At 62.9% G+C, this 15,605-nt stretch overlaps 1 protein-coding gene across 1 annotated transcript; it reads right to left on the reverse strand.

Annotated features, from left to right (window-relative positions):
* Positions 1–1,896: 1,896 nt before the first annotated feature.
* On the reverse strand, positions 1,897–9,898 carry GAS2L2 (growth arrest specific 2 like 2). The gene is made up of 6 exons (XM_037066838.1): positions 9,126–9,898; positions 7,433–7,674; positions 6,338–6,445; positions 5,193–5,289; positions 4,348–4,597; positions 1,897–3,785 (listed from the first exon to the last, which is right to left on the reverse strand). The coding sequence occupies exons 1-6, from the start codon at positions 9,541–9,543 to the stop codon at positions 2,246–2,248; spliced, it is 2,655 nt and encodes an 884-aa protein (XP_036922733.1). The 5' UTR covers positions 9,544–9,898; the 3' UTR covers positions 1,897–2,245.
* Between the last annotated feature and the right edge of the window lie 5,707 nt (positions 9,899–15,605).

Raw genomic sequence — 15,605 nt, forward strand, 5'->3', positions numbered from 1 at the left:
GATCGCCCCCTGGGTTAAAACTTTTTTTCTTGACAGAGTGTGAAGACGGAACCCCCCAAAGGGTAGATTTAGTTCCATGATGCCAGGTTCCAGCTCTGGGTGGTGCGTTAGACTGGGGGACAGGCTGGTTCTGGGGGTGGGGTTTGGGGGGCCAGGTGGTGCGAATGAAGGCTCTGTCTCCCCGCCCCACCCCAGGCTGGTGCCCCAGACTCTGCCCACTTGAATATCAGATTTTCCTGATTAATCTGGGGAGGGGTAGAGCCAGAAAAGGAATTATGGGACCCCTTGCTGGAGGGAGAGGTGCCTGTGTTCCCACCTCTAGATGGAGGCCCTCAGGATCTGTGTGTCCTTGTCCCGACCCCGGTCGGCTCCTTGCCCTGGCTCACTCCACCCCATTTTCTCCGGCTGCCTGGCCGGGTTTCTACCTCTCCTCCCCAGAGCTGATTACTGTCAGTTTTGTACCAATTCAGAAATAACAAAAATAATGACGATACAAGGAGCAGCCTGAGGGATTCCTGGGGGAACTTGGAGGGCACAAAACGGTGCGTGTCCCCTGCTCCGTGGCCAGACTTCTCCAGGATGAGCCCTTTGCCCCAGTCTGGTGAGAGGGGGACAGAACCCCGGTGACAAGAGAGGCACCTAGAACCACCCAGTCTTGGCCTCGCCCAGCTGCACCGTGTCCACCAGGGACTCGGAGCCTGGAGTCGCGATAGAGAGGAGTCTGGGGGAGGGACTGTGGGGGTCGGTCACCCAGATCCAGTGTGAGAGGGAATCTGAATTCCCAGCTGCCGCCCCTCCGCCCACCTGGGCAGCTCAGCCTTGCCGTGACCACCATGGCCTTGGCCGGGCAGCCCAGTATCCCGGGGTCCTCGTCCCTGACGTGCTCCGTGGCTGGACAAGTGGCTGCCCTCTGAGCCTCCCTCTGAAGAAGAGGTGGAGGCTCCCCTTCCCCACACCTCGGAGTGGCTGGGAGGGTAAGGGAGAGGGCCTGCCCCCCATCCCCCGCGTCCTGCTGCCTGGTTCGCCAGGTGGGTAGGGTGTGGGATGGCAGCATCTCGCCATCACCGTGGCCCCCAGCTCTGAGGCACCCGAAGTCGGGGTGGCTGGGGGCCCAGGCCTCTGGCTGGGCCTGTAGGAGCCATTGGAACGCCCCGCCTGGCTGGCCCACCTCACCCCCTCCGCGTCACCCCAGGTCTTCGATTTGGATTTCCTTCACCCTCATTCCGAGTCTCTGTCCCCCCTGCCCCCTGCCCCCACCCAGGGTTCCCCACCACAGGGTCTGGACGTGTGCGTGACGCCCATTGCACGGCGACCGGAAGTCAGATTAAAAATCAGGGAGTGTTTGCCCTCATTTCCGTACCAAGGTGTCGGCTCCGCTTCTGACCGTGGGAGGGGCGGGGCTCTGCGGGGCGAGGAGAGCGAGGGTGGCGGGGTGGCCCCGAGCCCCGACACCCAGGTCACCCGGGAGAACTACGGGGACGAGTGTGGGACTCCTCCCCATCGCCCCGAGCCCTCCTCCCCCTGATCAAACCCCTCCAGAGGGGAGGCGTCCCGTCTCCTCCGGCCACCGTCTCAGGAAACCTGCTCGTAACTGGACTCGGTCCTGTGTCTGCCTCACCTGCTGCCGACCCACCGTGGCCTCTGTCCTCACTCCGAGGGGGTGCCCGTGTGGACACCGTCGCCCGTCCAGTGGACTCGGAGGTCCCCGTTCCCGAGCCCCGGAGCCGCGTCGGCGGCCTTGCCCCTGTCCGTGGTGCTGACGCCCCAGCCGCCTCCATGGGTCGGCCGTGCGGGGCCGGGTTGGACCGGCTGTTTCGCCCCAGCCCCCTCCCCTGGTCCCCTTCCCCTCGGGAATGTTCGAGGCCGCACGCCCCTCCCCCCATCACTGCCGTCCTAGAGAGAGGGACTCGAGCCGGATGGAGACTCAGCGACAGACCCACGAGTGTTTGATAACTTACAAGGGTTGTGGGACCAGATGGTGGGCCTGGCCAGAAGACCGGAGCTTGGGGGGCTGCCCTGGGGCGGGGGGCTGCCCTGGGGCGGGGGAGGGTGATCGCGTAGAGGGCAGCCGCTGCCCGCATCCTGGCCGTGTTGGAATGGGAGTGACGCGCCGCCCGTCCGGGCTGGTGGCGGCTGTGCTCGGCTCTCCAGGCCTGGCCCTGTGTCGAGGCCCGCGTGGGGCCTTCCCTCCGCTCCCGCAGCTGATACGCGGGCACCCTCCCCGCAGGCTCTAGGAGGAGAAGCCTTAGACCCAGGACCCCTCCTCAGGAGGGCGTGGGACTCGGTCAGGCTGCCCGGGCCCCAGGCCCGAAGGCTGGGCTCTGCTCTCCCTCCGAGCGGAGGGCTCGTTCTCCCTTCCCTCCTCCCGCTCCCCCGCCGAGGCTCCACCTGCCGAGGCTCCACCCGCCCGGGCTGCCTCCCCTCCCTTGCCACCCAGCGCTGGCGCTCTCTCCAGCCTGCCCCTAGGGGGCGCCCTGACGGGACCCAGGCAGAAGTAGGTCAGGGGCTTGGGGATTCGTGAAGGCTGCTTCTCAGGCCTGTGGTCTCTCCGGGGCCGGATTCTGGGCCTCAGCTTCAGCTTGTAAATAGATGGCACCCTCCGGGGCTTCCGGAGTGTTCTCTTGCCCTTGGGTCCACAACTTGGGTCCGGGGGCGAAGGCGTGGGGGCCTCCAGGCTGGCAGGCAGAGTCGGGCCTGAGAAGTCTGGCCCTCCTGGAGCTGGGACCTTCCTCGTCTTGGTGCCCCAGACGCTCACAGCTGCCCTTGTCCTTGGTGCACTCTCTCTGTCTCCCAGCTGCCCTCGTGGGCTTCCTGGGCCGGTGGTAACAGCCAGCTTAGGGGAGCTGGTACAGGCAGCCTTCCAGGCTCCCATGTCGACTTTATTGAGGGGTGGGGGGCCCTGAGCCAGTTCTTGGATGACTTTGTCATAAGGACCCCCAGGCTCAGGCCACCGCACACCCAGGCTGCGGACATAGACTCCACTGCGGGGGATGAGCCCAGACCCTGGGCCCTGGGGACCAGCGGTCCCCACCTCTAGCAGCTTCACATTTGCCAAAAGCTCCTCCTCAAGGCCGTGGTAGACAGCTCGCTCCTTGGTCCCATCCAAGGTCGGAGGAGTGCACCTCCTCTCCCGCTCCGGTGGGCCCCGGCCCCAGGACTCTCCAGCTTCTGCCGTCACCCAGGGATCTGGCTTCTGGGCCCCTTGCCTCCCTTCCACTGAGCAGTCCCTATGTCCGGACCCAGCCAAGACTCCAGTGACAGCTCTTTGGGCGACGAAGCTTCTCGCCAATTCTGTTGTGGGACCTCTGCTTGCAGTACCAGGGGAGCTTCCTCCTGAAGTGGGCGGTCGGGCATGAGGCGGCTGGACAGGGGTCTTGGTGGGCCCTTTACCAGGGGATGGAGAACGGATGGAAGCTGGCTCCCTGAGCTGGGAGGAGGCACCCTCAGCTTCACCCTGGGGTGGCTGCCTGGGGCCCATGGGCATGGTGAAACTGGAGTAATGAGGCAGGGTAGATGGTCCTCTTGCTGGCGTCCCTTTGGCCGTGGGCTCAGGAGCTCCAGGTCGTTGTGGGGTGGGGACCGTGGAATGGGTTCCCCAGCTGTCTGTCTCCTCATGAATCCAAGATGTAGGAGTCCTCCCCCTGGGGGGTTCAGAGGGGCATCTGCCCTCCCTCTTCCCCGAAGAGGGGCATTGTGGGTCTCGTCCCCTAGGGGTGGGTGAGGATTGGGGGCTGGGTAGACTGTCCCCAGCTGACAGGTGCTCCCAAGATGGCTTCTGCTGGCACCTGAAAGGGAGAATCGCCAGGCTGGCAGGGCCATCCAGTCCAGCACCGCCCCCCCCCACCCCCGCTCTGGGAGGGGAGGGCCTTTTCCCAGCCAGAACCCCCCGAGGCCCGACTTCATGAAGGACACAGATGCCCCCTCCGCCTGTGCCTGCCCAAGAGTCCCCTTTATGGCAGATACTGTTCAACGTTATCCTCCACCCCTCCCTGGGGGCAGATAGGAAGCAGCCTGGTCTGGACCCTGGGCTACTTCAGGTGCAGCAACCCCGGGTCACCAGTCCTGGGTGACAGGGAGTCTTCGTGTCTGCCCTACCACGAAATGGCAAGAAGGCCTTGTGTGGGCCTGTTCCCCGTGTGGGCGCAGCTTCCTCACCCACAGGGTGCATCTGAAGCAACTAGACGATCCCAAAGGTACTGGGTGCGTTTTCTGTTCTGAACACCTGAGGCCTGGCTGGGGCGGAGGCATTGCCAAGAGACCGGCTCCCTTTATCTCGGGGAGGGGGGTGGCCTCTGAGAATGTGGACCCCTAAGGAGAAAGAGGCCCTGCCCCGACCCTTCCCGGTACCTCAGGAATGGTGCTGTCTCTCGGGGGACCCTTGTCCCTGCTCCACATGCACTGTGGGGTCTGGGGGAGGAGGCAGGGGGCCTCAGCTTTCGGCTGGAAGAGGTGTACGTCCTCCAGTCCACGGGGGGCGGGGGGCTCTGGGAGCGGCTGACGGTCACCGTGGGCTGTGGCTGCGAGGGCTGGTCCTGCACCCTCACTTCATGCTGCACTGGCGACCCCGGAGCCTCCAGGGAGCTGCCTGGCTTGTGTGCTGCCAACACAGCCCCCAGAGGGGAAAGGAGGAGAGGGTTCAATTCCTGCTCCGCACCCAGCATCAGAGACAGGGGCCCCACGGTGGCAGTGACAGGGACAGCACCTGTGCCAGCATTTCCTCACCAGGGTTAGGGGATGAAATCTGGTGGGGGGTGGGGGTGGGGGGCAGCAACTTGTTTACAGCTGCATTTGTATGGCCAGTCCACACATTTTACTTACATTGCATGTTTACTTGGGCTAGGGGTGCTGATGGAGACTGTTGGAGGGCTAAAGACCCTTCAGGTCATGCTTGGTGCCACCCCTGTAGGCATCAGAGCCAGACCTAAGCCCCGCCTAGAGGCGCTCCGACCGAACTCTAATTCGCTGGGTGTTTGGCGCCATCCTGTGGCTATCCTCGGTGTTGCACCATGCCTGCTCGGCTTTTCTTCTGGGGCTGCGGCCGCGCCACACCTGTGCCTTCTCCACCGTAGGATCCACAGCACCTTCCTGTCTCCCTACGCCTCTCCACACCTCTTGCCCCTGGAGGCCCACCCTGCCTCCCGCTTTCGGCCTCCCGACCCAGAGCACAGGGAGGGGACTCTCCAGGCACTCACACAGGGATGTACACCGGCAGGGGTCGTGTTTGTCCAGGTAATGGCTGAGTGTGTCCCAGCCGCCCCCAACACGCACCATCACGTGGTTCCGGAGGACCTGCAGGGGGCAAGGGTGAGACTCGGGGCAAAGTGGGGAGTGTCCCCTCTTCCCGGGCAGCCTGTGGTCTTCCAGCTCACACACATGTCCAAGTACGTGTGCGCATGCAAACACTCCCCGGCACGCGTGTGTGGCCGGGAGTGTTTGTCTCCTCCGTGACGGGCATCGGATAACACTCGTCGTCCAGGGCGGGGGCAGGCCGTCAATCACAAGGTCGCCCACAACGGGACAAGGGCCCTCGCAGCCCTCCCTTCGCTGCAGGGTTACCCTGCACGTGCCCGTGTTAGGAATGGGGCCCTGGCTCTGCCTGACGTGTGTGTGTTAGAATGTGGAGGGCGGGGCCGGATCTCAGCCCCACTGCGCTCTGGTCACATCGCCTCTCCAGCGTTCCGTCCCCGCAGTAAGAGCAGGGCCACCGTTCCTCGCCCCAGCCCACCTCTCGGGGCTGTTGGCTCAGGGTCTGGGTGAGGGCTCTGCCCCCGCGTTGTGGCGGGCGCCCTCCAGGGCTCGGCCGTGTCCCTGCCTGGGTACGGAGCTGCTGGCCATGCCTCTGAGGACAGGCTGTCGCTGACGTGGAGCGCCGGGCGCAGGGGTGGGGGAGGCAGGGGGAGGCCCGTTTGACTCCTACTCCCGCTCACTCTGCAGAATGCACCAAGTCAGGCCTCAAAGGGGGGCCGTGAGGCCCGTGTGCCTGGGTCGAGGGCTGCATGCAGATTTGGGGTTCTCAAGCCCCCTGCTCGGACTGAGCCTGTAGCTGGGGTGAGGTGATGGAAATAAGGGGTACCCCTCATACCCCGCTTCTGCCTGGGGACCCCTGAGAGTCAGGCAGAGCTGCAGGCAGAAGTGGGGGGTCATTCCGGCTGCCCTCATGGGACCAGGGGGATAGGCCTGCCAACTGTGAGGAATCTTCTGGAATTTTTCCAGGGAGAGAACACAAGCCCCAAGGGGTGACTTCCTAGCTCTGCTCTCAGGCCTGGGCAGGGTCCCATGGAAGGAAATGTGAGTCTGCTGACCCTGGGGGCCCTTCCACCTCTGTCCCCACACTTACCCGGATGAAAATGAGGGTGTTGGAGTCCCCCACTCGGTATTTGCCCTCAGACACCTTGACCATGGAGAACTGAACTGGGCACGTGCAGTGGCTGATGAGGCTCTGAACCTGTGGGCAGGGCACATGGGCTCAGCTCTCCTTCTGTACCTGTGCCCCAGTTCCCCACCACCCATGCCAGATGGAGTCCAATGGGGGGTCTGCCTGCCCCCACAGCCACCCCAGGGCTTCTAGAGAGAAACATCAATCTGCTGCCTCCCCCACACAGCCTGGACCAGGGACCAAACCTGCCACCCAGGCATGTGCCCTGACCAGGAATCGAACCCGGGACCTTAAGAGCACAGGAAAATTCCAACCCACATCAGCCAGGGCCTGGTAGGGAAGAATATTAATGACCCGGCAACAAGACCTTGCTTGAGTGGCCACCTATGGCCCAGCGCCCTCGGGGTCAGCTGATGAAGGCGGTGGGGTGTGATGGTGAAGAAGGTGGGTTTTGGAATTGGAGGGGTCAGCGTCCCAGCCTCGGCTGTGACAGGCCCTGGGCAAGTTGAGACCCCTCCTCGCCCCCGGCTCCACGGTGGTGGGACGGTGGTGGGATGGGGTCCACCGCAGGGGGAGCTAAGTGCTCTGACCACGCCCCGACCGACGGGCCCCTCGGCCAGACGCTGTCCCGAGCACTCCACCTGTCGGTCAGAGGACTCTCTTACCACCCCCACAGGGGGACGGAGGCACAGGCAGGTTACATAATTAGCCCCGAGTCCCCCCGCGGCGAAGCGGAGGGACTCGGGCTCCACGCCAGGGGTCAGAGATGGTGCCAGCGGCTGGGTTCTTAACAACGCGGCCTGAGGGTCGTTAAGTGCGGGGGGGGGGGGGGGGGGCGGTGCAGAATACTGGATTGGTAATAAAAACGGTGTAGGCGATTTAGTTACTATTATAAGTGGTTGAAGTTGAGGCTCAGAGCGAGACAGGACTCGAAGCCACGCAGTGGATTAGTGTCGGGGTGCGGACTGGAGTTCAAGAACCCAGCGGCCGGCGCGGGGCAGGAGGGGGGGCGGGGCCTGGGAGACGGGGCCTGGGGGCGGGTCCCGAGCGGCTCACCATCTGGTCCAGGTTTCGGAAGTGGCAAGGCCGCCGCCTGGGGGGCGCTGGCGGTGGGGGGTCCGGTGGGGGCAGGGCCAGCTCCTGCCGCAGCTCCTCGTCGATCTCGTCCTCCAGATGCACCAGGGTGGGCGCCGCGACCCCGAAGCGCCAGGCCCGGCGGCCCAGCTCCAGCAAGCACAGTACCACGTTCTTCACGTTCTTGCGCCGCACCAGGTCCTCCGTCTCGAACATCAACACTTCTGGGGAGGGGCGAGGGGGCGCAGGGAGGGGTGGGCAGCCTGAGGCCGCTGGCCTTCCCAGAGCCCCGCGGGAGGGAGAGCCCTGGGGCTACTCCTGGACCTAGCCGCAGGAGGTCTGGCTCTGGTGCTGCCAAGGCCAGGAGCCCCTGTGCGGGGGAGGGGGTGGTCCGAGCAGAAAGGCTCGGGCACTGGGTGCAGGTGAGGTGGCCCGCGTAACCCAGAGGCGGCAGTGGGGGTGGGAGAGGTGACACAGCCACGCAAAGGCCCCTGGGGCCTGGCTGCGAGATGGGGTGAGAGAAGGAAAACTTCACCTTTTCCTCACTCGGTTGCCAGGACCGGCCCAGGAGCAAGAGGCAGTTTGTTCTGCCTCAGTACCCGCCAGGCATCTCCCACTCAGCCTGCAGCCCACGCACAACCGGGTGGGTGGGGCGCAGGCTCTGCAGCCAGGCTGCCAGGGGCCCCTGACACTCCCACCCACCAGCTGTGCGCCCTCGGCCTGTCCCTGAGCCTCGGTCTTCTCTTATGGGGACATAGTCTGTTTCTCTGGATGGTTGTGAGGATAGTTGCTAGTGTTTGCAGATAAAGCATGGCACGTAGTAACTGCTTGATAAAACACTGGCTTTGCCCACCCCTCCAGGCCTGCCCCTTGCTGCCTCCTACCAGCCAGTAGCCCCGCCTTGGCCGGCCTGCTGCCTCACACCCACGGCCTTTGACCTGGAGGATGTCACAGCATCTAGCTCCATCCCACTGCTGGGTCCAAGGCCAAGGAGACAAAAGGTCCCAACGTGTCACCTTCCTGAGTCTCATAAGCCCCAGCACCACGCCTGGCCCCGTCTAACACCCAAGCCTTTGTCCCCTGCTTTCTCGCCACTGCAGCCTGGCCTGCGCCCTCCCCCCACAGCCTCTCCCAGTCACCAAACACCTTCGCTGTTCCCCTGTGTAGAGTTCCCTTTCCCCAAACTTCTCTTTATGCCTCAAGGCACAGCTCACATCCCCTTCCTCTCTGCGGCCGCTCTCTACCCTCACATCCCATTCCACCAGGTCTCTGTGTTCTCCCCTGGCCTCCAGCACACACGCCTCTGCTCTGAGCTTTGGTCACACCCGGCTGCAATTGGCGTGTCTGCCCCCTCGCCTCTCCCTTCCTCCACCCTGAGCTCCTTGGACGCTGGGTGTCAGTGTCCTGTCCTCAGTGTCCAGCCTGGCGCCTCACACCAAGGAGAGGGGCACTTAGTACGTGTTTGTGGAATGAATGAATCATTCGGCAAACACGTTTATTTATTGAGGATTTACCATGAGATAGGAAAACTGAAGAATGAAAAGGGATGAGCTGGCCCAAGGCAACTCTGGAAGGAAGACCCTGGCTTTAGCCCTCAGGGCAGCCTGGGCCTCAGAGGGGAGGTGGACGCCCAGGGGAGGTAAGGGTCTGGGTGAGGGGGGTCCAGGGCGGGTACCTTGGATGCCCATCTCCTTGCGACACCACTGGATGAAGTTGGAGACGTTGTCCCGGGCCTGGAAGGTGCCTGGCTGGGCGGCCCTGTTGCAGGAGACTCCAGCCCGAGGCATGGGGGGCCTTTGGGCTCGGGCCGGTGCCTCGGCCAGGAAGGCCAGGGCGGCCTCGGTGACGGCGTTGGCGTGCCGGCACAGCACCAGGCCCGTCTCCAGCACCTGCAGGAAGTTGGCCGCATCGATGTCCAGCCCGTAGAGATCCCGCAGCCACTCCGCCAGGTCCTCCTTCATGGCTTCCAGGTACTGCTCACTGGACTTAAACGGCCGGATGCTGCACACTGGTGGCCCAGGGGCCCCGGGCCTCCTCTCTCGTCCCCCAGGCTGGGACGTGGCTTGGCCCTTGGCAGGGGAGGAGGTGGGCATCTCTTTCTCCTGCTGCTTCAGCTTCAGTCCTGCCACCCGCTGCGTCTTGGCTGGTCCTTCCTGACCCCTGGTCCCCCTCAGAAGGATCAGGCTCAGTCACTTGCCACTGGCTTCAGCTTCTTCCACCAGGCCGGCCGGGTCCCTGCCCAACCCCCCTCCCCGGCATTCCTCGGTCTCTGCCAGAACTTTCCCTACTGGGTGGCCCTCAGTGACCTCAGACCCTTCTCCACCTGCTGGGACGGTGAAGGCGAGGACACTCTTATCCCCTTCTGGGCTGGACAGGTTGCTCTGGCCACCTCCCACCCCCGACAGCCAGCCAGGGGGCAGCGGAGCCTCTCCACTCTGCCCTCCTCTCCTCTCCTCTCCTTGGAGACGGCGGCGGCTGCTACAAACACTCCCTGTCAGCCCTTCCTGGCAGGCAAGGGCGGCCCTGCAGAGCCCGCCCTGGAACCAGAGTTGAGCCTGGTGGGGCTCCCGGGGACTGGGGGGAGGGCAAGCAGGGCCAGGGGGTGCTGTGGCCCTCGGTGTTGAGTGAGCACGGTAGGGTGGGGATGAACTAGACACGGTGTTGGAGTCTAAAGACAGGAGTGCAGCCCTGGACCCTTGGCTGAACCCCTGTGACTTTCATACGCTACCTAGCCTCTCTGGGCCTGAGTTTTCTCAACTGTGAAGTGGGAGTAATGATTTCTACCTCTCTGGGGTGGTGTGGGTGTGAGGAATAAAGGTGTAATGTATGTGGTCCTGACTGGCGTGGCTCAGTGGGTTGGACGTTGTCCTACAAACGGAAAGGTCGCCGGTTTGATTCCTGGTCAGGGCACGTGCCTGAGTTGCGGACCAGGCCCCCGGTTGGAGACAAAAGGCAACCAATTGATGTTTCTCTCTCTTTCGTTCTCCCTCCCTACCCCCTCTCTAAAAATAAGTAAACAAATAAAAGATACAAAGTTTGTGGACAGTGTCAGGCCCTGAGGACACACACACGCCCAGGACTGGGCGACTCTCCCGGGACCCCTGTCTGTGCACCACGGGCCCCCCTTTCCCTGGAGAACCTGCCTGTCCCAGACTCTAACTGCACGAGTCCTCTGGGGTGGGCTGTCAATCACAGCACCGTAGCCCAGGGCCACAGCAGTGCATTCACTCAACAAATATGTCTTGAGTACCTACTGTGTGCCGGGCCCTAATACAGGCCTAACTATGGAGAGGAAATGAGGCCCCTGGCCTCATGGAGGCTGCTTACATCTTAGTGGCTGCGGGGTGATGGGTAACAGGCAAATCTGTGGTGAGTCAGACAGCAATACACGCCAGGGAGCAAACCAAAGGGCCCTGGAAGATGGGTGCATGTGCCGAACGTCCTGTAAGGTGGCCAGGAAAGGCCTCCCTGACGTGACGGCAATGAACAGGGGGGCAGGGGGGCGGGGGATGAAGGAACCAGGACCCACGGGTGTCTGCGGGAAGGGCACTGGGGCAGAGGGAACAGACAGTGCAAGAGCCCCGGGTGGGGGCCTGCTTGGCATGTTTCAGGAATAGCAAATATGAGGCAGAGAGGAAGTGGCTCTCAGATTATGCAGGGCTTTCCTTTCTCTTTTAGAAGGGAAGTTTCCTTCTTTTTTTAAAAAAAGTGATGGTTTGAGATCTTTAAATTATATACATATATTGATTTTAAAGAGAGAGAGACACCAGTGTGAGAGAGAAACATCCATGGGTTGCATCCGATATGCACCCCACCTGGGGATCGAACCTGCAGCCTAGACATGTGCTCTGGCTGGGGAAAAACCCCCAACCGTTTGGTGCACCGGGTGATGCTCCAAGCAACTGAGCCACACCGGCCAGGGCTCAGTGAGCTTCTCAGGCATCCAGACATGATTGCTGTGTTAACGAGGAGGGAACAAGGAAAGCGGAGGTGGGGGGGGGGGTCTTGGTTCCTCACTTTCACAACCCTCTCCGCAGGGTCGGCTGAGCGTCCTCACGAGCAGCAGCGGTTTCCCCTGAGCTAAAGCCAGGGCCCAGAAGTGGGAGGAGTGCGGAGCAGGGTTGAGGGAGGACGGGGATCGAACAGAAAGGGGAGGAGAGGAAAGAATGGTCTTGGTTACCGATGAACAATGCTCTGAGTGGTTTCTGTGGGCCAGAGGAAGGGGCGCACCCCCACCCCCGAACCTGACTCACAGAGGAAGAGAGGGAGGGTTGGAGGGGAACACGCTGAAGCGCAGACGCCTCTCATATGTATGGGCTGCAGCTGGGGTGCGAGCCCTGCCGAGCGGGGGCCAAAGGCACCCTCTGTTCCCTTTAAATGCCTCTTAACGAGGGAAGGTAGGGGACACCTGGATTTTGAGTGCTTTGGGAGGTTCTAGAAAGGGTCTGAGTGGAACCCTAGGGGCAGGTGGGTTCTAGCCCCGCCCCTTGTGATCCGACAGAGGCCCTAGAGACCAGACCAAGTTCTGAGGGTTCTGGCTGCTTCCTCTTACCCCGGGCTCTGGTCAGGAGGAGAGGGCAGCACGGCCTCGGGAAGGATGGATAAGCACGGTGAGCGGGCTGCGGGCGGGGTGGGCCCGGACGACCAGGCCCCCTGATGGCGGGGTGGACGCTCCAGCTCACCCCCAGAGTGGAAGTCAGCCTTCTTCCGTGATACCCCTCCACGTACAAACCCTCTCCTGGCTCATGCCTCAATATCTGCTCCCTTGTCCTGACCTCCTGCTGTTCAGGCCTTTGTCTTCTCCGGCCCGGACCACCATAACTACTCCTAAGTGGGTCTTCCTCTGCCGGAGGGAGCGCCCTAAAACACAGCTCTGAGTGTGTCCCTGCCTCGGAACGCTCGGTGGCTTCCCACTGCCCAAGGGCCGCGCGGCCTCTGGGGTTGCCTGAGCGCCTAAGACGGGCATGAAATAGACTCGGCGGTGGAGCCCAGACACACCAGTTCGGCTCCGGGCCCTTGGCTGAGTCCCCCTGTGGGCCTCAGAGGCTGCTGAAGTCCCAACCTTTCTTTCCCATTACCCGCCTCTTGAAAAGCGCCCAGCACCCCTCTCTGGCTGCGCACTAGGTGTGGCCTCTCACAGCCAGGAGGGTCCTTGATGTGTTTTCCTGAATAAAAGCAGAGGGGGCCCTGGTTCTCCAACCTGAGCAACACCAAGAACTGGCAGAGTGTTGGGAATAACTTTTCCAGAAGGGTGTCCCCAAGTCTCGGATGAAATTCAGAGGCCCCTCTGTGACCTACCTTGTCACTTAACCGAGGGGTGTGAAGATCAGGGACACGATGTGTGAAAGAGATTAGGCGGGGCGACTGCATGTGGCTGGTGCCTAACACCTGTGAGCCGGAACGCTAACTTCATCGTCATTCCCCTTTGTCCCCACTGTCTTTAGGTTGGGCAGGGTCCATGGCCATCTTTCTGGACCTTTTGGGGGTGAACTCCAGGGGATGTGCCTTCTCTGCCCTCCTCCCCCTTCTTATCATGAGGCTAGCTCCCCAGACGCCCAAGGGCCACTGTGTCTTCCGGGGCGGTGCACCCCTCCCAGGGAGGCCGTTTACTTCCCATGGGGGCCCAGGAACTTCCTGTCTGCAGGGGCTACCCCTCGGAGTCGGGGAGTTGTGCCGGTGAACAAAGACATCGGCTAGAGGGGGTCAGCAGTGGCTGAAACCTGCCTGGCAACTGGGCTCAAGCTGGAAGGAGAAGGAGACCCCTACTTGGCTTGCCCACAGGGGGACACTTTTTCTGATTATTCTGCCCACGGAAGGGGCCTTTTTCCAGCCCTAGGGAGGTGCTTGAGACCCACCTGTCCACCCACCCCGCCACAGGTGATGCTGGGCTTCCTTAAGGCCAGACCCACTGTGAAGAAGGAAATCCCATCTAGAAAACAAAATATAAACCGCCGAGTATTAAAATTCCAGCCAGTGCACCTAAGGTTTATTGACACGCTACACAGGGATCAGTGCCCACTGCAGCCGATCAGAGGGAAGGGGAGGGGCCTCCCCCTGTTCCAGGGTCGCCCCTCATCGCTGCCTCCTGTGGACCGCCTCCCGCAGGCCCAGCCTTTAGGCGCCTGACTTGGCGGGGAGGGAGTAGGGGGCGAGGGGAGTCGGGTTGTGGGTCACAGTCAGGGTACCCAGGGGCAGGCAGTCCGCCCTGACCTCTCCGCCCGCCCGCAGGCGTGAAGACCCCCTTGTGGAAGAAGGAACTGGAGGAGACCGGGGTCAGGGAGGAGGAGGCAGCGGAGGAGAGATCGGAGGAGGAAGTCGAGGGGAGGCCGTCGCAGGAGAGCGCTGCGGAGAGCGGGGCCGAGGGCCAGGAGGCGGAGGGCGGCGAAGGCCGCGAGCAGGGCTCGGTGTCCTACTGCCCGCTGCGCCAGGAGTCCAGTACCCAGCAGGTGGCGCTGCTGCGAAGCGCGGACCTCGGCTTCTGGGGCTGGCTCCTCCCCTTGGCGCTGCTGGGCGGCCTGAGCGCCCAGGCCGACAGGTGAGGGAGGGCGCGCCCCTCCACCCGGCTGGACCGGAGGGGACGGCGTGGCGCACTGAGCGTCGGGGGGTCCCTGTTCGCAGAAGGCGGAGCCTCCCGGAGGAGCTGTGCGTGCTGCAGACCAGGCGGCGGCCACCGCGCGGTGGGGGCTGTGAGCTCTGCGAGATCCTTTTTTGCAAGAAATGCGGGAACCTGCACAGCAACCCGGCCTACATAGCGCACTGCCTTCTGGAGCACTCGGATCTGGGTAAGGCGCGGGCGTAGGGTGGGGTGGCGGCGGCCGGGGACCCCGGAGTGCCCCGCTCAATGCCTTTGTGCCCTCCATTCTCGCCTGATCCGACTCCCTGAAACTTCCTCCTGTCCCCTGACGCCGAGCGCTCTCCAGCACACCCAAGCGCTGCCCCCTGTCAGAGCCGTTCTCCGGGAACACCCCCTGTTACACAAGCTGACCCACCTTCTATGTGGCCAGTGGTGGGACCCATGGTCACCTGGAGCTCCATTCCTCCCGTAGAGTTCCTGTAGGCTCCGGTCCCCTGGCAGCGTCCAGGGCCTACTGCCCACCTGACTCGTGTCCCCTGGCACAGCCTCCCATTCATCTCTTGGGTATTTCAGGTCCTTCTGGCGGCAGAAGCATGCCTGGAGAAAATCACCTCGGGGTTCTCTCACCCCTCTGAGAAACCTGCTCCTTCCGCTCAGATCATCCAATAAAGCTGTGAGCAAAGTGTCAGTGCCTCAAGGTGGGGGCGAGGCGGCTCCGGGGGATGGTGAACTTGACCCTCCTTGCTTTCCGCAAGGGTTCAAACCAGAGAGAACAGGGCACGCGGAGAGCCTCCTCCCTCCACCTCCCCCAAGACAAGGCAGTGCAAAGCACTTGCATCCAAGGGCAGCCAAAGGCCATAGTCCCCACTGCGCAGAAAAATAAAATAAAAAATGAAGGCACGGGGCCAGGAGTGCCCGTGGGGAGCTGAGGGCCAAACCTTGCCAAACCATTCTCCCCGTTCTCTCGTTGAGGTCACTGAGCGTGCAAATGAGGCACCGACAGGTGTGGCGGGGCCGGCTGGGGAGTGGGAGGTGGAGGACCAGAGAACCTGATGCTAAAACGCTGAGACTGGCTGAGGCTGAAGGCAGGCGGTGCGGGGAGCTGGTTCCTCCTCCAGGAATCCCAGCTATTCTTGGGCAGCCGGCAGGAGTCCCTGGAGTGCAGCGTGTGTGGCCCGGAGAATGGGGCGACTGTGCGCACAAGGCCTCCCCCACCCTGCCTGCAGAGCCCACAGCGCCAGCAGCAGTGCAGACCTCCTGAGAGGCCCCTGTCCTCTCCCTGCCACATGTGATTCTCCATCTGGCCTGAGCGCTGGGGGGCCGGGGGAGGCGGCGGGTGCAGGGCAAGGACAATTAGCTTTTTGAAGAGAGGCAGGCCCCCTCTCCCCATCAGAACCACCCCTCCCCCCTCAGACAGCCTGCGAGTCCTCGCTTGGTGGGAAGAACGTGGCCTCCGCCTCCCCGGCATCCATGCCCCCTGCTCTTACTGCAAACTATTCCAAGGAAGGCTGACTGGTGCCTCCAGGCCCACCAGCTGGAGACACCTGCAAAAAACCGGCTCCTGCAAAATTTATTCCAGGC

This window comes from Sturnira hondurensis, unplaced genomic scaffold, assembly GCF_014824575.4.
Source record: "Sturnira hondurensis isolate 20B ecotype Veracruz unplaced genomic scaffold, ASM1482457v3 Scaffold0001221, whole genome shotgun sequence".
NCBI lineage: Eukaryota > Metazoa > Chordata > Mammalia > Chiroptera > Phyllostomidae > Sturnira > Sturnira hondurensis.